General features: G+C 34.2%; 2 protein-coding genes across 14 annotated transcripts; one reads left to right on the forward strand and one right to left on the reverse strand.

Annotated features, from left to right (window-relative positions):
* Nucleotides 1–515: 515 nt before the first annotated feature.
* Nucleotides 516–8,987, reverse strand: LOC138137689 (uncharacterized). Of its 4 annotated transcripts, none has more exons than XR_011161840.1 (9): nucleotides 8,869–8,987; nucleotides 5,122–5,319; nucleotides 4,505–5,070; nucleotides 3,531–3,734; nucleotides 2,121–3,475; nucleotides 1,852–2,070; nucleotides 1,111–1,292; nucleotides 826–1,050; nucleotides 516–773 (listed from the first exon to the last, which is right to left on the reverse strand). XR_011161840.1 is itself a non-coding variant. In XM_069057202.1 (5 exons), the coding sequence occupies exons 1-3, from the start codon at nucleotides 8,909–8,911 to the stop codon at nucleotides 4,817–4,819; spliced, it is 495 nt and encodes a 164-aa protein (XP_068913303.1). In that variant the 5' UTR covers nucleotides 8,912–8,987; the 3' UTR covers nucleotides 3,193–3,475; nucleotides 3,531–3,734; nucleotides 4,505–4,816. The 4 variants fall into 4 exon arrangements, 1 of the variants encoding a protein (XP_068913303.1); XR_011161839.1 differs by having other exon boundaries at nucleotides 1,111–1,306; XR_011161838.1 differs by having other exon boundaries at nucleotides 1,111–1,306; nucleotides 1,366–2,070.
* On the forward strand, nucleotides 1,007–20,418 carry LOC138137687 (uncharacterized). 10 transcript variants are annotated; one of them, XR_011161832.1, is made up of 8 exons: nucleotides 1,007–1,076; nucleotides 13,976–14,276; nucleotides 14,330–14,518; nucleotides 14,570–15,814; nucleotides 15,875–16,096; nucleotides 16,152–19,602; nucleotides 19,655–19,876; nucleotides 19,928–20,418. XR_011161832.1 is itself a non-coding variant. In XM_069057201.1 (3 exons), exons 1-3 carry the CDS (start codon nucleotides 19,560–19,562, stop codon nucleotides 20,161–20,163), a joined length of 501 nt encoding a protein of 166 aa, XP_068913302.1. In that variant the 5' UTR covers nucleotides 19,442–19,559; the 3' UTR covers nucleotides 20,164–20,418. The 10 variants fall into 10 exon arrangements, 1 of the variants encoding a protein (XP_068913302.1); XR_011161831.1 differs by lacking the exon at nucleotides 1,007–1,076 and adding an exon at nucleotides 13,678–13,692; XR_011161830.1 differs by lacking the exon at nucleotides 1,007–1,076 and adding an exon at nucleotides 13,814–13,828 and having other exon boundaries at nucleotides 13,884–14,276.
* The last annotated feature ends 3,624 nt before the right edge of the window (nucleotides 20,419–24,042 follow it).

Consider the following 24,042-nt stretch of genomic DNA (forward strand, 5'->3'; position numbering starts at 1 on the left):
CACAATACAATACATTTGCAAAGTCAACGTGGATGTTTGCTTTTCGATTTAAAAAACATAAAACATAGTTAGCTGTGCAGTTTCGTAAATTTTGACATAAACGTCATTCGCGAAGAGTTTTTGGGAAAATGTTTATTGTCTGCATAAATGCACAAGGACAGAAACATTTTTATTACATTCGCCATAGATTAGGCTGTTTTCTCATGGTTGGAATACATTTTAATCGTCGTATTTTAGCTTTTTCCTGCTGAAAATCGATACTCTTTACGCTTGTATTTTGAAAAATTCTAACGTCAAAATGTTTCATTTCTTTCTAAAGAAAAATCGTTAACATTCATTGTGGGTCCATGGTATTCAAAGAATGCAACCGTTACCTTGAACTTTGATGAGCTGATAAAAAAAAATTGTATTGGAAAGTCTTACACTGTCACCTTGTTGAATTGTGCCAAAAAGATACGCCTTATCTGTGCAAACAACCGGTTTCTCAACGCATTAAGAACAACTAAAACAACCCATTTTAATCAGAAAATTTTATTAAAACAATCAAGACAACAAACAGTTGTATAAATATGTTGCACAAAGAATAAAGATCAAGTGAGTCCTCACAGAGACTGAGATTGCTGAGTTGCAATTATCCTTCTTACAAAAATGACAACTAGTCTCTTGGCCACCTATAAAATCGACCAAGTTTTCCATATACTTGCAAATGTCTTGATCCAGAACGCGAGCTGGGACACAGCTTTTGACAGCCCGCTCTCTTGGACTTTCCACATCTGACAACCAAAACAACAACTCAAATTGAATTTCTGACAAAAATCAAAATACCATTGGTGAAAGTCAAGGTTAGGCAGCCGATCTCTGTATCTGTTCTGGCGCCAACCTCGCTGTCAAATTTTTCCAGAAGGGTCGCCTCTGCTGTGCGCCTAACCAAACTCTCTCCCTCCACGGTGAAGGTGTTGCAATCCATTTTCAGAAAGTCGCTTCTGTTGTTGGCCACACAGTCGGATTGTGGACCGGCACATGCGTAACATGATGCCACATCTGCCAGAGCTGAAACCCATTGGAATTTTGTGGTGGTGAGTGTCAAACACAGAAGAATTAAAAGTGTACCTGTTTTGGTCGCGATGGATGCGAATGCGGCACCAATAATTACTGCTCCCCACATTTTTATTTTCACGAATATTTTTGAGAGTGTTGTGTGGTCTGTAAGAGACTACCACGGCTCTTTCTTGTATCCTTTTATCTTATCTTAAGTGGTTTTTGTTATTTCATCCAGACGTATGTAATTCATCCTTGGAAAGTGTATCTATTGATTGTTACTTGTACGAAAATCGCCGGATTTGGAAGTTTAGAATAAACACTCACTACGTGATTCATGACGTTACTCATCAGGAATTTGTAGACTAAGTTACTAAACCAGCAAGACAAGCGATGTGTTTTCACAGAAGCCAGTTGAGCAAAAGAAAAATATTTTTTACCATTTTTCGTTACAGAAATTTTTTTCATGACTTTCCAAATTTTTGGACAATTGCTTTATGTTTTTCTTTTGTGTCTTTTGCGGCTAGATTTCTGTGACAGCTACAATTTCTTCTTAGTAAGCAATATTTATTAGAGCTATATTTCTTTTCTCTTGTGCTCAAGTAAAGTATCGGGTGTTCATTTAAATTTCTCCTCGAAGTTGGCATTGAAGAGTTGATTGTGAACGCATCACGGATTACAGATCACTGATAAGCTGTTTAAATGTAACCTCACTTTTTGCGTTGTTTGTGTTTTTACTCGAGACTGTCGAATGGTGCGTTCACAATTGACTCTTCAAGGCCAACTTAAAAAAAAAACATAAGAAACACAAACCAAGCTATGATCGTTTTATTTGTTGCGATTACACAAGCCCATCACACAGCAAAAATTCTACCCATGGGGACCACCGCCGCCACCTTTGCCTCCGCCGCCGCCTCCGAAACTGAAAACGTTACGGTCCCCTGCCGCGATACCTTTTGGCCCATCAACAGGTCCTCCTTTCGGGGGTCCTTCTCCCGGCTGGGGTTGAATGGGAGTAGCTTCAGCGCTGAACTAAAAACCACTCGTGACTTACGTTTTTTACCAGTGTGTGAAAATTTTACCCAACAAGTGGTCACCACCACAAGAACGCAGACCAGAAAAATGGTCTTCATCTTGATCTGTTGTCACTTCGGGTCTTGGTCACATTTATATGGGAAGTCGGGACCATCAAAATCAAATTAATCCTCCAATTATGTAATTTTGCGCGAAAAAAGACAAATTGGGGGCCATTAAGGTATTAAATTTTAACGGATGAAGAGCGGTGTACATGTTATAAAGTGTAAAAAGTAGAGGTCATGCAAATTGCGCATCGACGCTTCCTCTATATTTAGCAACAAATTAAATCGGTGTACATTTTTATCTAAATAGGAGTAGTCATTTTTAGTAGACTTATTTTAAATGTCATTTTTGTCATAATTTCAATGTGCAGAGAAAATCTGACATTTTGGTAATATGTACTCGTTTCTTTTCTATTTTGATTCTTTTTTATAGAATCTACGTTCTTTTTTCCTTTCAAATTTTATGTCACAAAAAAATTCTAATGGTTTTTTAATGATTACTCTTAAACCTCTCATTTTATAACATCAGTACAAACTGCATTATTGTTATTGTTATTTTGTGTTTAATCGCTGCAAAAATATTCACCTTCCTGGAAAAATAACGGATGTTCAAATGAAAAGTTAGCTATGAAATACAACTGACATCTGTCAAAGAAGGTATCATCCCTTTTTCGCTCTATCTTCTTTCACCAAAAAGTCATAGCCAACTTGATGAACTTTTCATTTGAACACCCGTTATATCCACTTTCGAGACGATAAAGTGTTGACGTAGCTAATTTCGATGAATGGTTCTAGACACAAATATTCTTCTTTCCAAAACCATCAAATAAAGTACTGTTGCAGCGTCATTACATTATTAAACATTTTTCTTTTTAAAATTTTTTGGTTTGTAATATCGATCTTAGATAAACCTAGTAGACGTGATATAGAATGTGTAACGAACGTTACCACTCACGAGGAAACCCCGCCAAGTCCCATTTCCGTTATTGATAAGCCCACACGTTTATTTATATAACGATTATTTTACCTCAAAATTTCACTAAATGTTTGCTTTGCGGAAATAAACTGTGATGTCTCAATTTTCTTTCATGATTTATTTCTATCAAAGTCCTTACAAAATATTTTATTACTTCAGAAACGTAAAACGCAAACTGCAACACCCACGATTAGCGCTGCTGTTGAGACTATCAGAGATGCAGCCCCTCCAGTGTTACATTTATCCGTTGTACAAGAACTACAAGTTTTCGTAGTTCCCGCGGTTTCTTGCGTTTTAATATGATCGCAAGTTGTTATGGTTTCGTTTTTCTGTCGGACCACACATCCTCTGTAGATCCCCGATTTATTTGTTTCTTCATTTGCTAAACACAACAATACATTATTCTTGTAACACAATTTCTGAATAAACAGACTCACACTCAAAATACATGGTGATGCAACTGTAATCTTTATCTATTTCTTCAATGTTGATCGTTGGTGCGGACAGTGCGAGTGCTCGTAATCCTCGATTGTCAACGGGTATGTCCTTGCAATTTGTTACTTTGACGTTTTTCTTTACGGGATCTTTGCAGTCGTCTCCATCAGATGGGTCACAGTCATAACATTGCAAGTCCGAAAGAACTTAAACAAGCAAGAAAAGAGAAATAAAATAATAGAAGAGAGAAGAGAATAAAATGAAAAAGGAAGAAGATAAATAAAAAATAGAAATATGAAAATTATGGATTCAATAGGGATAGATTACATTTGGTCTAATTTTTGCTTATACAGGGTGTTATTGAAAGTTGTACAGCTATTTTAACCACGAGCTACTGGCTTCATGTAAAACTCGGAAAAAATATTTAAATAATTCTATGTCAAAAAATAAAATGACATTTATTTTTTGAGCTAAAATTTTTTTAATTTGCTTTTAGTCTTCTACGTTGTCAAACAACCTCGTAGGTAAAATTTCGGCACATTTTAAAAATACACCCTGTATATCATATTTTATAAAACGTACACCAATGCGGTTTCCTTGTTTTAAAACGTATTTCCTATAGGTTACTTCGCATTGGCGTACATTTTATAAAACCTGATATACAGGGTGTATTTTTAAAATGTGCCGAAATTTTACTTACGAGCTTGTTTGACAACGCAGAAGACTAAAAGCAATTAAAAAAAATTGTAGCTCAAAAAATAAATGTCATTTTATTTTTTGACATAGAATTTTTAGATATTTTTTCCGAGTTCTACATGAAGCCAGTAGCTCGTGGTTAAAATATCTGTACAACTTTCAATAACACCCTGCATTAATTATTTTATTAATCTCATTAAATTAAAAAAAATATATTTCAATAGAAACTTCTAAATCCGTTAATTAATAAATAATTGGAACAACATTTAATAATGCTTACCTAGCGTAGAAAAACACAGAAACAGGAGCAATTTAATCATGTTGATGACGTTACACAGGACAAGCTTTTTAGTGGGAAATCGTAAAGTAGGAAGACTATTTAAACCGGTGCTCGATCTAATCATGAGTCAATAAAAAGGGGAGCTGTTTACCGAACATTTTTGCCTCACCTGAATATCATATCTTTCCCAATTTTTAAATATTCTCTCTTGTAGTGTCAATCAAGAAAACTCGAACCTCCAAATTTTTAATCGTTTATTTAATATATTACAATACATGTCTTGGTATAAATAAAATTAGCACAATGTAACAATCACAAATTGAGAAGCAACGCATACGCTGTGCTCACTACTGCGACTACTGCAACAGTCAAAGACGAAGCTGCACTAGTTCCTCCCTTGTTGCACGCATCTTCAGTGCAAGCCTTGCAGTCTGAGACAGATCCAGTAGCTCCATCACCTAATCTTGAGGAGTCTTGCGTGAGGGAGTCGCACGTGGATTGAGAAGTCGAGCTTCTGACCGAGCACCCTCTGTACATTCCCGATCCGTAGACTGAGTTTTCGTCAGCTTCAAAGACAACGGATTAGTTTTTCGATGATTGATTTGGGGAGGACTTACCAGTGAAGTAGAGACTGATGCATTCGTAAACCACTGAATTGTCGTTGATGTTGATTTTTGGTTGGGGGATCAGTCTTCGGATTCCTTTCGCAGAGCTTAGTCCTTCACAGGTTGTCAGTTTGATGTTGTTCTTTTCAGGGTCGATGCAGCTGCCAACGTCGGTTGGGTCACAGTTGTAACATCTTAAGCCCGAAACGGCTGAAAGTAATAATCACAAAGTGTAAAAATTGATATAACGGTATTTTTTTAACAAAGAGAAATATGGTTAAGGGGGTTTTGGTATTTTTGAACTTTAATAGTTTTATTAAATAAGTCAGTAATGTTATTGTGGGGATAAGATGCTGACCAAGTTTCATAATTTTGAGAGCTGACCAAATGAAAAAGGTGAAACCAAGCTTCATCAAAGAAAAGTAATATCTTGCACGTCATTATTAAGGAAATTGTTATGAAATAATTAGAATGTAGGAGCCAAGGAATATTTGTAAGGATTCAGATGTAAATTATTCTTTGATTTTATTTTACTTCAGAATTTGAATAATACGAATGACAGGAGGAAACATTTTATTACTTTGTAGCCCAGACCTTTACAATGATATAATTTAACAAAATTCAGATAAACCCAGATATAATAATATTAGACTGAAATAAATAGTTTTCCGTCTCAAAGGGTTGGACAATTTTGTACTGCAATAATTTATAAAATGTCTGTGTAATCTACAGTATTTGCTGTATAAACAAATAATTTATCACAAATTAAACATACATAGGTCTATGTTGCGCAATGCAAATAAATTTCACTGAACTACATAGTATTCAGCAAATGTAGCTTGTTTTCTGCCGGCTGGAGCGCATTTAACATTGGTAGAGGTTTTGGATTTTATCATGGGCTATGAGTTATATCTGTGCAAACGGTTTCAAGTAGGCGCTCTCTCTCGTCTAATTGCATGTAAAGTAGTCGACGTTTTCAGAGATTTGTCACTGCTTTCGCGCAGATATTTCCAAGGTCACAGCCCATGCGAGAATCCAACACCTCTACAGTCTTGTGCAACTCTGTCACACAGTGACGCTCTTTGTTTACGTTCTGCGCATCTCATAGGCTAAGCTACAACAACCGACTAGTAGATATGAAGTGGAGTCTTAGAAAATTAAATTTCAACAGAATTGTGAATAAATTATTGCGATTAGAATGTTAAACAAAGTCACTAATTTAATAATTCAAGTTCTTTATTAAAAACTTCAAGACTTCAAATTTGTAGACGAGTCTTGCATTTTCAGTGTTTAGAGGTGAGGCTTATCGCAAGTTTTTTAGCGATAAGAGATTACTTAGAAAATTAAAACACATTAAAACAGAAAATACAAAAAAACCTGCTTTAAACATTCCGACTGACATCTGTTATCTTTCGGTACTACACCTAAATTGTAAATATTTATTTTGATAGTTTTGCGAAATCCGGAATTCTCAGAATAATTATTTCTTGAAATCAAAATCAATACTCGAAGTCTGAGACATAAACGAGGAAGTTTACTTAATCTGAAACGTTAAATATATCGTGTTTTCTAACTATTATGAGTAAGCAACGAAGGAGATTAAGAAAAATAACCATCTACGTTGTTTGACGTAGGAGTTATAGTCACTCTCCGTGAGTCACTGTTCTAGGAGCTTTTCGGAAAATTATTTCTAGATAGGTACTACTATCCAGGTATTATCTTCAATTTATTTCTTTGGAGTACACAGTACTTAGGGTTAGGCCAGACATCGAGTAAATTTTTATTTTATAAAATACTGGGTTGCCCAAAATTCGAGGAAACTCAATGGGGCAATGTCAACTCATGTTAAAAAATTATGAGAAAAATAATAAATAAAAAAAACCGTTCATATCTTTCACAAAAAAGAAGATTTAAAAAATCTTTATCTGATATTTTATGACTACTTAACAACGTACTGCTAAGCCGTTCCAGGGATTTTAAAGCACCCTGTATATACTGTATATAATAACTCAGTTATTTTCCAGCGGATTTTTGTGAAATTTAAAATGCACATATTTTAGACGGTGAAGAATAAAATCCCATTGATGCAATCACCCAAGTCTTAAAAACGTAATTTTTACATGCCTTTTTAAAATGTTGAATCAATTAAGATTTACATAAAAAATTGATCGTCAATAAAAAATGCTGTAGGGAAAAACTCGTCCTTGAAAGACGTCTGGTTTGCAAGAAAAAAGCAAAAAACTGTGTTAAACGTGGGTCCAAATGCAAAAACGTAGACGCGTCTGAAACAAACGCGCAATTTTGCAGAATTTTGGTCATCCCTTTTCGCAGAAACGCAGGTGACATATTTGACGTTTATCTTGCTAACCTTACAAACACTTACAAAGTTAAAGACAACATTTGGACGTAATTTATTATACTGGATGCTTTAATTCTTCCATAAAGGACTAAAATACGATCGGGATATTTTAGCAAGGTAATTTAGTTCAGGTACGCTTCCTGTGTCTTCAAATAAATTGACGACTCTCTTAACCTTACATTTTGTAAAGCCTACGAAAAAACGAACTGTGTCATTGAAGTTCTTACGACACTCTCCATAGGCAATTTTTTTCCTTTTTCAACAATATTGAATTTTCTGCCGCTGTAGTCCATTTTTAGAGTATTTTCAATAAATTTTCACAATTTGACGTTTCTAATAAAGCGCGCCCAATTTTGACAGACTTTAAAGGTGTACAAAATGTTGCTTGGCAATTAATCAGCAATTGTTTCAAAACGTAACTGCTCAAATACCTTTAAATTTTACATTAAATTTTTAACGACAAAATCTTTTCGTTGAATCAAACAAGTGATTTACATAATTGTTTGTGTAGACCCCTATTTTTTAATGTTTAACAATTTAATAATAATCGCGCATAATTTTCGATAAAGGAAACATGTGTTAAAATTACATTTTTTAACTTGAGGTAATTTTATTATTACTAATTGAACCTTCACTGTCTAAAATATCTGCATTTTAAATTGCATAACAATCCGTTGGCAAATAACCGAGATATTAGGCTCGAAAGTCTTAGCTGAGACACCTGTAGGTACATATATGGAATCGGGTCTAAATCTTGCAAATGCTAAGACAGATTAGAATATTCACATATACTCGTAATACCACGAGTAGGCAAAGTTATGTCGTTTATTTTTGTGGTGTTGTCACGAATGTCACCCACGCTTCAATTTGAATATCACGAGTGCGCAGCACGAGTGGTATTCTCAAGCGTGGAGACTATTCAATGAACAAAATTTAAAATATTCACTGCAACCACTAGTGGCATATCCAGTAATATTTTCAGTTGTGAAATATTCGCTGAAATTTGCTGTTGCTAGGCTACGAAAGTAAATATCTGCTATTTTATTGGTTAATATTTGGAAAATGACAGGTGAATAGTCACAAAAAAATATATTAACTCGAAATTAAATTTAACCTCATCGTTCTGTAAAATAATGCAAATAATGATGGAATAAAAATCAAATAACTTTTTTAACAAATTAAATTTTAATCAGAACCAAATCAACACGGATGTACTCGTAATTTTGTAAAAATTGTGAATAAATTGTAACTAAAATATTTGGCGTAGATCTGTATAATCACAAGAATTTTTGAAAATTAAGCTGAATCAAATATTGTAGCAATTTCGCATTCGCACCTAAATATTTTAAATTACACACTTATAGTCAATTTTTTTTCGCCGCCTCAATTCCTTCACATACCTAAGACACCAAATGACAGGACCACCACCACTACCTTAATCATTTTCGATGTTTAACTAGAGACACGTCAACTATTAACTGAAGCATTTCTTAACGAAACTGCAATTTATAGATTTATTAGGTGGTGGTGGAAAGTGTATGTAATTTTTTTGGAAGAAACACTCCCATCCCTACAGATACCAGGGATGAATCAGAATATATGTGGGATATAGTTTAAGCAAACAAGATTTGTAACAACTTTTAATGATAAATTGTAATGTCTCTCCAAAATACAACGTCAAACATAATAAACTTCTCCTCGCCCACTATCCATTTCCTACAACTCGGCCATCCTGAAATTCGTTCGCCTCGAACGAGTCAAGATCTTCTTGACACCAGGGCTTCATCATCTCAGCGCATGATTTGGTTGTTCTCGGACCGTCATGTGTGCCGATCTTCTTAACATCATAGCGGTCATTTCCAATTTTCTTGATTACTTCATACCGACCTAAATATTTGGGCAGTATTTTGGCATTAGTCTTAAATTGGGTTCTTTTTCTTTTGATGGCAACTTGGTCTCCAGGTTTATATTCTCTTGCCATTTTACGTTTCCTATTGTAATTCTTGATGTTTTCCTCGTGGATCTTCTTAATCTGTTGTTTCGCTTCTTTGCGCAGTTCATATCTTTCTTCAATTAGAGTAACAACTTCTCCTTCAGAATGTTCAATCTTATCTTCAGAAACATCAACAGAACAAACATCTTTTTCTTCATTTTTGCAATTCAACTCGTTTGCCATTTTGTCGACAGCTTCAACCAGTCTTCTTCCCAAGTTGTCAAAATTTTCTTCAACTTTTTCGGTGCTTCCTTCTTCGCAAGCCTCCTCCACTTCCTTATCTTCAAGGTTGACCTGACTAACATCATCTTCATTTTTAGGTATATTGGAATTAATTTCTTTTGCTATTTTATCCACAGCTGCTTCTAGTTTTCTTCCTAAACTTTCTATATCTTCATTCGTGTTTCTTTTTTCTTCACCGGACCCAAATGTTTCGTCCAAATTTTGATTTTCTTCGCTCTCCACACCAACGTCATCTTCAGAGCTTGTAATTTTCAGTGCATCATTTAGATTCTCTTCAGTATCTTCAATTTTGTCTTCATCTGAAATTTTCTTCGAAACTTCACCTTCTGGTAATGCATTATTTTCCTCTGTTGTATTCTCATCTTCTGCTGCGATTCTCTTTTGTACTTTCTTTTCATCATTCAGTAAGTTTGTTTCTTTCATTTCGGTTACATTTTCAGTTACCATCACTCCTTCGGAATTCATGATTAACGTTACTTTATTCAAGATTGGTCTTCCAATTATGAGATTTATGTCATTTATGGAGATTGCTTCATCCGATACAATGTGAATTTCGGTCACAAGTTCGCAATTATCAATGTTTATTTTTGTCGAAAATTTTCCAAGTGTCTTTACCTTTCCATTTCCTAAACCAGTGAGTGTAAGTGGAGTTTCTTCAAAGCGTGGAGCACCTATTTTCAAAAAAGCACTTGCCTTAATTAAATTAACGTCACTTCCAGTATCGATTAGAGCTTCAAAATCTGTACCACAAAGTTTTACATTTTTGAAATTTCTTGAATTTACTCGATCTGTTACTTCTCTGTTGCAGATTTCATGATTTTCAGGTGGTTCTTCGTCTTGCAATGAATTTGACAAATACACTGTTGGGGATAATTTCTTTTCAATTTCGCTTTGTTTCTTCTGTTTATTATCTTCGTTGCATTCTTTTGCACGATGTCCATAATTATTACATTTAAAGCACTTTGTTCCCTTCTCTTTGAACTTGCAATCTATTGATCTATGGCCTTTTAAACCACAATTGAAACAACGAATTTGCTTGCCTTCTTCTTTTTTATATTTCATATCTTGCTTCTTCATTACTTCTTCTCTAATCTCCGGTTCTTTCTTAGTTTTAAACATCTTCATTGAATTTTCTCTCAACGATTCGAAAATTTGAAGTTTTCTTTTAAACTCTTTTAAGTTATTAGCTCCGTAGAGAATAATTTTGTTACTCGTGTCGTCGGTGATGCCATCAATAGTATATTGGATAAGTGCATTATCTTCTACATTACCTCTTGAGGCCAGTTCTTTCATAATCAAAAAATATTCCTGAACAGTTTCTTTCTTCTGAATTTTTCTTGACGATAACATCTGATGTAAATGTGCGCTATTGAGTCGAGTTGAGAATTCAGACAACAAAGCTTCTCGCAGTTGACTCCAAGTAGAGATACCACATTCACTCTGTATGTAAAGTTTAGCAAGACCTTTCAAAGATTTCTTGCCGAAAATGAATTTCTGTAATCGACTCCATCTTAACAAAACGGAAGTATCTTCAAAGTCTTGAATCCATTTTTCGACAGGATACTCGTCATTACCACTAAAAGGACGAATTGAATCTTCCACATCTCTAAAACTTAACGGAAAACATGAATTGCATTTTGCATAATTGTCATCTTCTTCTTCGTCGTTGGGTCTGCTGCTTTTGAGGTTATTTACCCTTCTTAATCTTCTTTGATTTCTCTCTTCATCTTGGTCGTCTTTGGTATTATCTTCTTTTTTCTTAGAGGTTGTGACTCTTCTTTCTTTGTTACTATTTTTCTTCTTTGAAGCTGTTACCACGTCGTATTGCTCTGCATCGTCTTCATCGTCTTTATCATCTTCGTCATCTTTATCGTCTTCATCGTCGTCATTTACTTCATTTTTCTCCAACATGCTAAGGTTCATTAAGTGGCAGCAAATTTTTCTTGATAGCTCGTCTTCGTCACCATCATTGTCGAGACAGAGAAGATTAGTAATAGAAATCAACTCTCTTACTTGCAAAGTCTCAACCACGTATTCAAGTTTAGTCTCAAATTCCTTAGTATCTTCGTCGAAATCAAATCCTTTGAATGCGCGCAGCCTTGATCTGTTTTTTCGATCACCTTCTGATTCGAAAATAAACATATGAAGGGCTTTAATCGACTTCACAGGAGCATTTTTGATATTGTCTCTGATAAAAGCAATTTCACCCAATGATGTCATTTTTTGTTTTAATTTCCTCGTAACTGTCACTTGTTTTTCACTTTTCCGTAAAATAATTAGAATTCCTCTAATTTATCACCGTTCTTCTTTCTACAATTCTCTGTTTATCTTGTTTCTATCCCGGTTGAGCCCCCAAAATTTGTGGGATATAGTTTAAGCAAACAAGATTTGTAACAACTTTTAATGATAAATTGTAATGTCTCTCCAAAATACAACGTCAAACATAATAAACTTCTCCTCGCCCACTATCCATTTCCTACATATATACAATTACTTATCGCACTTGTAGGTGAAAAAAACAAATATTGCCTGAATGTCCAAAAATCTAAATAAAATTCTGTAATTGTTTTCAACTGTCATAAATTCTCATTTTTCTCCTTTGTAAACTGACTCTTAACTGCCCTAAAGCAAAATGAGCAGATAACGAACGGTTGCCATAGACAATACATTCAGCGTCACATTTTTGACAGGTCTTGAAAAATTTGTTAAAACTGTCAAAAGCAAATGCGAAACCATTTTAAAGAGATTTGGAAGCTTCAGGGACGTCGTTTCAAACAATAAAATTTTGTATGCAACTCGTTTCTGGGTAAGTTGGGCTTTTCTAATTAAAACTGTTACAGAAGGAGGTGTTGTGCCTTAACAGCAAATAAGTCACTTGTATAATAAATAGCTATTATCTAATGAAAATAAATAAGGGTCGGTATAGGCGTTTCCAATTTTTTGTTTTTAATTTTAAAAAGTATGTATCTTACTCACCTAATGTAACAGGAGATAAGAAAATTAATAACTTTATCATTATTTAACTAATCAATTAATTAACTATTAACTGGAACGAAGCAATAAATATGAAACCCTCGATTTTTAAACGTTCGACAACATTAGAATGAAAAAAATCACTGCGTAGGTTTAGTTCCGTGATGCACTTATTTTATATTTATGATTAATTTTTATCGCTGTTCCAACTATCAAATGGGTAAAACTACCTTAAACATCCATAAGTTGAGTAGACTTGAAATTTCGAGTTTCCTTGAAACCAACGTCTGCGTTTAACTAGTTTAGATTAACGGTATTGACGGTAAGTGTTAAAATCTAATTTTTTACGACTTAATTTGGAATATAGAAGCAGAGAAGACAGTGGAGTTTGTGAAATTTTTAGTGATCATTTTCCGTCGAAGCATTTGGAACTATTGGGCAAACTAATTCCTAATTAATCTAATTAGCGAGTTGTGATGACTTGTTGACGTGTTAGCGCGAGTTTGTGACAATGACAAATGAGAGTAATAAATGAATGTTGAAGAAGATTGAACTAGCTCCCACAGTTGTGAAGATATGAAAAATGTGAGAATTATGTACAACTCAGACTTGAGTTTGTGACTGAATCTGAGACCGGATGTGATACAAAAACTACACATTTAATGCAATTACGTAAAATGCTAACAACTTAAATTAGCCTACAAGTTTCACAATTTTCTAAAATGATGTCATAAAGTTCGAAGCATGACATACTATGTTCTGATAGAATATCATCTCAAAACAAAACAGATAAAAATTAGTTGAGTTTGTGACATTAAGTGACCACCTATATGAATTTCTATTGGTCAAATTAGCGAGTTGTGATTAGTTGGTGACCAGAATCGAGTTTGTGATTATGAGAGATGTGAACCACATATAAATTGCTGCGGGAGAGATTGTGCTTCGTGAACTCAGTTAATGTGATAATAACTACCTCAATGGGTGCCCACAGTAGTGATTGTGTGATGTGAATAACGTGAGATGAGAACTAGCTGTACCTCAGAGTTGAAATTATTGCTGAATATGAGACTTACGTGAAAAAATTAAAAATTGAGTTTGTTCACTGTGTTTTATGTTAACAAACTCAGTTTATGATTTACAGTCTGCTTTTGGTACAAATAAATTAGATGAAATATTAGCAAGTCGCATTACACTACAAGTTTTCAGTTTTCTGCATGGTTCAGGGAATTGTAAAGCTTGCCTTTTCATATATTTTCTGTATCGTTGTTTTCTGTTTGGTTAAAATTGCGTCATCTTAGATTACAGAAAGTAGTAGTGAAGACTTTTGTGTGTTTACTACAATCCAAGAAATAAATGTCCTGGTTGCGGGAGCTAAATTTCAGGATAAATTTAAATCTTCTTCACCCATGGCCACGATAACAAAGTTTGTAGCGAATAGACACACTCTTACTTATTGGGCATAAAAGAAGTAAAATTTGTGTATTTGTGTTATCAGCGATAAGATAAACATTCATTTCATTCTTACATTACATCATTTCAACACTTACTACAGCGAGATGAAAATCCAAATAGTGATCATCTTTGGGCTCTTCACCTTTGGTAGGGATCTAACTTCATCTCTTCTCCACCTCTCTTGACCACAAGCCTTTCAGCTTATTGCAGAGATTTGAATTGCTACGACTGCGATCCTAAATCTGAAGGCGGATGTGTCGATCCAGACAAACATAACGTAAAAATCACGAACTGCGGAGATACTCCAATATTCGCTCCAAAAGTTACAAAACAGATCTCGAATATTGTAGAAGTTGTCTCTCAGTGTTTCTCGTTGTACGCTGTAACAGGTAAGTGATGTCAAAAAAATCATTTCAGAAATCTTAATTCTTTTTAATTAGACGGGGATGGTAGTGGAGTCTACAGAGGATGCATCAAGATTAGTAAAGACATCTCGAATGTTTGTGACTACTTGACAGAAAACCTAGGCGTTAACATCACTTCTTGCGAACCTTGCAGTGGAAATAAATGCAATCTGCACAAACTGGACGGGGGTGCTGTATAGGTTTGACAGAAGAAAAATCTACCGTAATATTAACACTTGTCTGTGTAGATCGAAAATAGTTTGACAGTTTCTCTTGTTATAGTAATAATAATAGGAATATGAATGAAAACCTTTTTTGCATTGCACTCGATAACTTGATAACCTTACTAAAGTGATACCAGTGGCGTACTCAACTTTTTTGCTTAAACTGTAGACGACATTTACGCCCTCATGCGGAGGTATAGCGCAAAACTGAATGCACGTGATTTTCACAATTGCTCCTAGGATTTTAATATTCTGATGTATTTCAATTTCAGCCTGTATAGTTAAGAGTTACGAATTTTTAATTAATAGTTCAATAGCGATTTGTGATTAGTTGGTGATCAAAATCGAGTTTGTGATTATGAGAAATGAGATCTATAAATGAACGTGTGAGAGATTGTGGGTCGTGAACTCGCTTGAGTGGATAAAAGTTCTAACTAGTCAAATGGGTGCCGTTGTGATGATGAGGATTGGCTGTCTGTGAGTTTGTGACTGAATATGAGACCGAAATGAGAAAAACGGAAGCAGAGCTTAACGTTAAACACTATTAGTACAACCTGAATTTGGTACAAATAAATTAGATACAAGTTTTCAGTTTTTTGCGTGGTTTAAATGAGGAAATTGTAAAGTTTGAGTTAGCTTTTTCCATATATTTTCTGTCATTTTACTGTATTTTCTGTTTGACTAAAGTTGCGCCATATTAGATTACAGATCGTAGAAGTGAAGACTCTTGTGTGTTTTAGAATCATAAAGTAAGGCACTGCTAAGCTTCCTTCTAGACTAGTCTAGACAGTCCATATCGAGAAAAGTTATTATATCTTTCCTGGGCAATTTTCTTCGGGAACAAAATTCCAAGTTAAATTTGAACTTTCCTCGTAAGTATCAAATTGATTTAGGTTACACAAACAAAGTTTGAGGTATTTCAATCGAATTAGGAAATAATACTTACGGGGAAAATAAAGCGATAAGATACATGTTTATATATATTTAGATCATTTCAACACTTAGCACCGCGAAATGAAAATCCAAATAGTGATCATCCTTGGGCTTTTCACATTTGGTAAGTATCTAACTTCATCTATTGCCCTCTATTGTCCTTTTTTGACCACAAACCTTCCAGATTATTGCGAGGATTTGAATTGCTACAACTGCGATCCTAAAAGTGAAGGTAAATGTGTCACGCCAAAGAAACATAACCCAAAAATCACGAACTGTGAAGATCCGAGTATTACAACATTCGCTCCAAACGTTACAAAACAGATCTCGAATAGTGACCAGCGGAAAATTGAGCCCCAAAACGTAGAAGTTGTCACTATGTGTTTCTCGATGTACCAAGAAAATGGTGAGTGGTGAATGATGCTAAAAGAATCTTCAGAAAAGTAATTCTTGTTAACTAGAACTAGACGATGCTAAAAGAGGAGTTTACAGAGGATGCATCAAGCTAAGTAACAACATCTTGCATGTTTGTGACTACATGAAAGAAAATCTAGATGTTAGGTTTAACATCACTAGTTGCATAACTTGCAATAAAAGTAGATGCAATAATCTGCGTTATTTGGAAGGGGGTGGTGTAGCCTTGACAGAAGAAAATCTATCCGATAACAGTAACATCACAACTTGCCCAAATTGCACCAAAAGTAAAAACAATCCGGATTACTTGGGCGGAGGTGCTGCAGGTTTGACAGAAGAAAACCTATCAGATAACAATAACACCACTACTTGTCCTACAGAAAATATTTGTAAACTAGACCACTTGGAAATGGGTTTGACAGTTTCTCTTGTTATAATGATAATAATACAAAAACTTCTTTTGTATTATTGCGCTATATTACAAAATTCGTCAAAAGAGTGAAAAACTTGTATTAGTTCTAAGGGTACAAAAAGATCTATTGCGTTGTACAAATCGATTTATCAGATCTTATTATACATTTACACCCGAAGAAATACTCGGAAAATTACGTTTTAGTCTTTAATTCACCTACAGGTTAAAATATCTGCACAACTTTCAAAATCACCCTGTATATCACCGAAATACAGGGTATTTCACGACTGATAATGAGCCCGACGGGATTGAAAATGCAACCCACAATACATCGGCAAAGCAATCCTGAATATTGTCTGCGTCAATATCCAGCTTTACTTGGTAAATGTATTGTGGGTTGCATTTTCAATTCCGTCGGGCTTATTATCACTCGTGAAATACCTTGTAAAATCACTGACTGGACAATTCAGAAACCGTTGAAAGAGTTAGGGAAATGATCTGAAGGATGTGATAATGAAAAGGAGGATCTACCTTTGAAAAAGGAGGAGAAAACCACGGCCTATTTGATCACACATTTATTTTACTACCGTTGACAATTGACTGGTTTGAAAATATGTACATATTCCCAATTTTGCACTTATCGGGTGTTCAAATAAAAATCTAGCCAGCAGTGCGATGTCACAAATTTTGTTTATTTCTCCTTTGCTGTAGTTTATCAAAGAGCTTTGAAATTGTAGTAAAATGTCTCCCGTGTTCATTTTATGTTCTATTTGTGTTAAAAAAGAGTTTTTTTTTTGTTCGACACTGTCAGAATTTGAGAAATTTCTCCTGTGTGAGCGGATTTTGATAAATGTGACAACCTGTCAAAATGAAACGTCAAGCTAATTTTAAAGATATTAAGCGATGGAGCCTTTAGGGGCTCGTCGAACAAAAAAACGTTGAATTCAACTCGTTCTTGTGTAAATTGGGCCTTTTTTGGCATGAGTGGGCCAGTTTAAAGCGCGAGTGAAACGAGCCCAATTTACACACGAACTCGTTAAATAAACTACTATTTCGGAACTAGCTGATATCAAATGTTACAGAGAGGTATATTTAACTGAACAAAAGACATTTATGAGAGAAAACAAATTATTTATTTATTTATTGAGACATTTATTGTCATTTTCATCCATTTCTCGTTCTGTGATATCTTCAAATCAATTCATGACGTCTAAGAAACTTGGGTGTTTTTTTTTGTTTCAGCTCTAACAATGTTATGACAACGTGGAATTTCCAGTGTAATAATTTTTTTGAATTTCCAATTAATAATTCAGTACCTGTTGCATTGTTACAACAATGTACGAGTGAAATATTGTTGCCTTAAATATTACATTGTCTATATTATTTCTATTTTCTCTATACCTGTCATAATTGCAATTTTTCCACTAGTGTCAAAATATGAGGTCACATTAAGTGATTTTGCACACAATGGACATGTTACTTGATCTTTAAAATAAAGGAGTGGCATTATCAGTGGAATAATAGCTAATTTTTAAACAGACACAAACGTCTTCAAAACGTTTTTACAATAATATATATTCTAATCTTATCAGTGAATATCAGCAGTTCAACAAATGATTATTAAAAAATATGTTTGTAAATGTATCTTTTATTACATAACATTTTTGTTTTATATTACAAAAATTTCCGATAATATTGCGGAATCTGGAAAAATGCCCCGAATGCTTGCAGCGTTTCCACGTTATTAATTTACTAATCGAAATTAATTTTCTACAAATACAAAATCGAATATTTACCAGAAAATTAATGCCAACTGATTTATATCGCACGTTCAAATGAAATCCTGGGCTGGGTAGGCGTTGGAAACCGTCAATTGTTGTGCTTTTTAAAGCGTAGATTAATTGGAGCATGTTGACAGCTAACCTAAAATTTAGAGCCAATCTTTCTTTTTTCTTTCTTTGCAATGTTTTAGATTCAAAATAGAATAACTTAAGGATTCCTATTCTCGAAGCAAATGTATCTATGGGCACCCTTTGCTGAAAACACATGTTCAATTATGTCCCGATTAAACATAAACAGATGTAATTCTTGTCAAACGGCGGGAAATTCAAAATTTACACTGTTCTAAGCGGTTTAATTTTTCCAACGCCTACTCAGCCCAGGATTTCATTTGAACGCGCGATATTTTAAAATTCTAAGATGTAATTACTTCTTTCCTAAAAATTTTACTTTACGAAAATAATGTATTAAAAACAATCAAGGAACTGAATTATCAATTTGCAGACGCGAATAACATCCCCCACAGATTTTCGCAAATGGACCGGTCCCACTGGACCATTTTGAAATAGTTGACGAAGAGTGTCAAAAAATGGCAGAGTATTTTTCCTTCGTACGATTTGAACTGTAACATAATAATCGAGTGTGCGATATTTTCAGTGACTAATAATCTATTATAATTCACGAGTTGTGATTAGTTGGTGACCAGAATCGAGTTTGTGACTGTGAGAGAAGAGAACTGTAACTGAGTGTGAGAGAGATTGTGCGGTTAACGAGATAAAACGTGTAACTAGTTAACTGGGTGCCCAAACATTGTGAAGATGAAGACTGGCTGTCGTTACCGTCACCGCTGATTTATTGACTGAATAGAAGACTGACGTAAAAAAAACTGAAGAGGAGATTCTTAAGATTGAACACTACTAGTGCAGCCTGAATTTGAGACAAATAAATTAGATAGGACATTAGCTGGTTGGGGTTTTCTTTGGGGTTCAAATCAAGCAATCGTGAAGAGCAAATCAATCTTCTTATGTTATTTGTGTTTCGATTTTTTCTGTAAATTATGGGTTGTAGGGCTGAATATTTTTGTGTGTTTTTCAAAGATAATCTAAGTTTCAGTACAACAATCTTCTAAATTTTATTTTTCCCAGAAACATGATACCTATCTCGATTCGCAATTAATTAATACCTCAATTTTTTTATCCGATAAGATAAAGGTAAGTATTATTTTTCTTACAATTAGTTCACAACAGCCAGAATCTGGATCGAAATGAAGACTCAAATAGTGATCCTCGTTGCCCTCTTCTCCATTGGCAAGTACCTAACTTTTCTATTGTCCATTTTTCTTAACCACAAACCTTACAGCTTATTGCAATGATTTGAACTGCTACGACTGCGATCCTAAATCCGAAGGCAGATGTGTCACTCCAGACGTGGATAATGTAAAAGTTACGAATTGCAGAGACCTTGAAGTGTCTAAAGGCGTTAAAAAACAGATTTCGGATGTTGACCAACAGGAAATTGAGTCCCGAATCAGTAATATCACGGAAGCAGTTTCTCAGTGTTTCTCGTTGTACATGGAAACAGGTGAGTGATATCAAAAAAATGTTTTCAGAAAACTTAATTCGTTTTAATCAGGGGAGAATGACAGTGGAGTCTACAGAGGATGCATCAAGACAGCTAAGGACATACTGAATGCTTGCGAGTTCTTGGCAGAAAACCTACCCAACAGTGGTAACATTACCACTTGCAGAGTTTGTAGCGAAGATAGATGTAATGTGGATGATGTCGGTGGGGGTGCTGCAGCGTTGACACTTTCTCTAGGTATCGTAATATTGAACTTGATTGTGTGCATAAATGTGTTCAACATATAATGTTTCACAAACTTAAAAAATATTGTGCAATCATAAATTGTCATCTATTATTGATATCATCATTTCTATATCTGTTATGTATTATTATAACCTTTATATTAATAGATTAGACGTCGTTAAGTGACTAATTTTTAGGCAGACAATATGTTTTTAAATCAAAATTCAAATTATATATAACTTAAGTATTAATTAATTCAAATTAATTTATATTGATACGTTTTTTAGTACCTAAATATATTTTTTCTTAATTTGAAATGAATTTTATTAATTACGCATTAAGTTTCAAGTGCAGCTCTCGCAAAATGAGTAGTTAATCATAATTTATTGTTCCAAAAGCAAAAAGGTAGAACAATTACATTAATTTTATTTATTCACACCATCAAGTAACACACCAATACATTAGGTACATCATACAACCACGATATAGAAAAGACCTGAAGACCAAGAAGACTGGTAGCAGTGGTAGGAGCGGCTAAATACCAAAGTGTATTCCGTGGATTACGCATGTGCATATTATGATGTTTCAAAACTTTATGTCATATTATGCCAACTTATGCAACTTGTGTGGCACCTGTGTATTGAGGGACTTTAGCGTGCTGCACTTGTAAAGTCCATTCAAAAATCAAAAACCACCACCTGTTGCTTTAGGTTGGTAAAATTTAAAAAACCCTAGGTAGAGATTTTTTCATACTATGTTGGTAACTATAAATTATGACATTTACTTGATTCAAAATAAAATTCAATTGCTTTGAATTTCGTTCATATTGTTTTATTAGTAGCTGGTTTCATTTATTTATTGATTCTTATTATTTTACTTAAACATGCCCACAAAAACCAGACACTTAGTAAACATTTAACCTCAAAATTACAAGTCTCACCAAATTTCTACTAGACAGCGTTGCCGATAGTAATTATCGAGGAAAATGCGACGTTGGTGGTTTTTTGATTTTTGAATGGACTTTATATGACGGTCAAAAAATTTTAGCCGTCACTATCTTGACATTGACGTAAAGTGTAAATAAACCTTTAGGAAGCGTAACCCCACTTTCGATTCTTGTCATTTTGACATGCCTATTATTATTTTGCCAATCAATTTAAAGCCCAGATATTCCAAAAATCCGATATGAATGAACAAAATTAGAGCAGTCGTCCATCTAAAGTCCATTGAAAAATCAAAAAAACCACTACATGTTGCTTTGGGTTGGTAAAATTTAAAAAACCCTAGGTAGATATTTTTTCATACTATGTTGGTAACTATAAATTTTGACATTTATTTTGCATTTATTTGATTAAAAATAAAATTCAATAACTTTGAATTTCGTTCATATTGTTTTATTAGCAGCACGTTTCATTTATTTATTGATTCTTATTATTTTTACTTAAACATGCCCAGAAAAACAAGACACTTAATAAACATTTAACCTCAAAATTACAAGTGCCATCAAATTAACACTAGACAGCGTTGCCGATAGTAATTATCGAGGAAAATGCGACGTTGGTGGTTTTTTGATTTTTGAATGGACTTTACATACAGGGTGTAATTGAAATACACGGAATAATTTTAACCACGAGCTACTGGCTTCATTTAGAACTCTGAAAAAATATTTAAAAAATTCTGTCAAAAAATAACAATTTTTTACAGTTGCTTTTAGTCTTCTATGTTGTCCCACAACCTCGTAGGCAAAATTTCGGTACATTTTTAAAATACACCCTTTTCATTTTTGTTTCTAATTGAAACAGTTGTGGGGAAAACCTTGTAGCCTATACTTGCGGGTGTCTTAACAGGACTCGCAGGCTCCCAGGACGAGCGCTAACGAACATGCTTACTCGTCCTTCAAAGTTCTCCTTTCTTGCCTTATTAGGAAATAGGTATCCATTGATTACGAAAAATGTTCATTGAATTAAGATTTTTCCTTGGTTTTGTTTAGGTCAGGTCAGGTTTTTGGTAATATTTTCTGTAGCTACTGTTTAGCCACTTCTAAGTCAGGAACAATAAATGATAAACCACGCGGGTAGGTTATCAATATTTTAAACTTGGCACTAGTTTTCATTTCTATGATTCATCTTTATCTCAAGAGCTAAAAAAATATTTCGGAGAAAAATCATCATATCACCATATCAAGTCCTAATACATAATATTTGTTTGAGCAATAAAGAAAATTTACAATCGGGTTGGCCTTGGAGATAACATCATATTCTTCTCCTATTGATCGTTTGTTAACGACATGTAACGGTACTTTCCCTTCGTCTTTTTTCATTCGTTTTTTCATTTTATTTGATAATTATCAATGCAGTTCAATCGTCAATATTTTAAAGCTTTTTTGACCACACGCTCTATCATTAATAAATGACGTAGTAGCAGAAAATGCAGTCTTGCAAAGAAATGTTAAATACTTCATTATACATTTTTTTTCACTATTTTTCCTTACTTTGTAGTCTTCCAACAGTCTTTGTGCAAAAAAATAATTATATACTTCGTCCAGCGAAAGATTGGCAGATTTTAAATTGTATGTATTAAATTAATCCAACACTACAAAATGCACTAGAATACATTAATTAAAGCATAATTTCAGGGCAAAATTTTACTGCTTGAAGGATCTCGTATTTCAAATTTTACGTGCGCTAGGTCCTGCTTTCTCTACGTAGAATTTAGTGATTTTTATGTCAACCAATCTCTCGCTGGACAAACTATATAAAATACACTTTACGCTACTGAAGATATTATTATTGTTCTACTTTTTTCTACCACATGAGGAAAAAATCTAGACAGGTGAACCAGTGCGTTTTGAGTGGGAAACAATTTCCCATATTTGGCAAATACATTTTTGTGTGATTTGCGTTTAAGAAATATTATTGACACTGACGTAGTTTTATTTAAAGAGCGGAAAGATAGTGTTATATAATCTGCGGCACATTTGTACGAAATCATTATTCATTACTAAAAAATTTTTTGTCTCGGTTGAAACCATGAAACTATCACTTGTTGCACTCCTCCACATCCTCACTTCAGGTAAGTTTCAAGGCCAATAATTTCATTACATTCTTTCATAGTACGATTTTCTAGTGACTTCTCTCGAACTAGACTGCTACGACTGTACACCAACATCTCAAAACAATTGTATTTCACCCGAGAAACATAATGTCACCAGAAAGGTGTGCCAGGAAAGTAATGATCTTCCAGATGGAATGAAAGAAGAAACGTCTGACAGCAACGACAACAAGTTTGAGTGTTACTCTCTCTACTTCGAAACAGGTGAGTCACAGTAAGTTTCAGAAGATTACGAGTGAATGAATACCTATTTTTCAGACAGTGAAAAGCGAGGAATGTACAGAGGGTGCGTTCAAAAATATGAAGAGTATTTGACAGCTTGTGACTATCTCAGAGACAATATAAATGAAGGGTATGTTGAGGGTTGTAAAACTTGCACTACGAGTGGATGTAATGTCGACAATTTCGAAATTGTGATTCCAAATACAATGAGAGCTGTGCGTGCTTCTGCGGTACTGTTGGCACCTCCAAGTACTATGGCTATATTATCTTTTGTATTGTTTTCACTTAAAAAATGTGCATTATTTTACCAATAAACATTTTTAACTTTAAAGAAGTCAGTGTTTTAATCTTAACCATTCTTAACTAGTAAAAAATGAGTTGCCCGAAATCGCGAAGATGCTGCACAACGTTTACAAAGGTTTGTCCATTGGGAACTGTCCTTTAAGGTAACCATAGATCAAAAACAATATCGGTTTTCTCGTTTTCTCCAGGTTGGTAAATCACATTTGTGATTTAAATTGAGGTTAAGATTGAGGCTCTTGTCAAAGTAACTTAATTTCGAATTAAATGACAACAAAAATGTCTACTATGATTTTTTGTACCTCTTA

Source organism: Tenebrio molitor, chromosome 9 (genome assembly GCF_963966145.1).
Source record: "Tenebrio molitor chromosome 9, icTenMoli1.1, whole genome shotgun sequence".
In the NCBI taxonomy this organism is placed as follows: domain Eukaryota; kingdom Metazoa; phylum Arthropoda; class Insecta; order Coleoptera; family Tenebrionidae; genus Tenebrio; species Tenebrio molitor.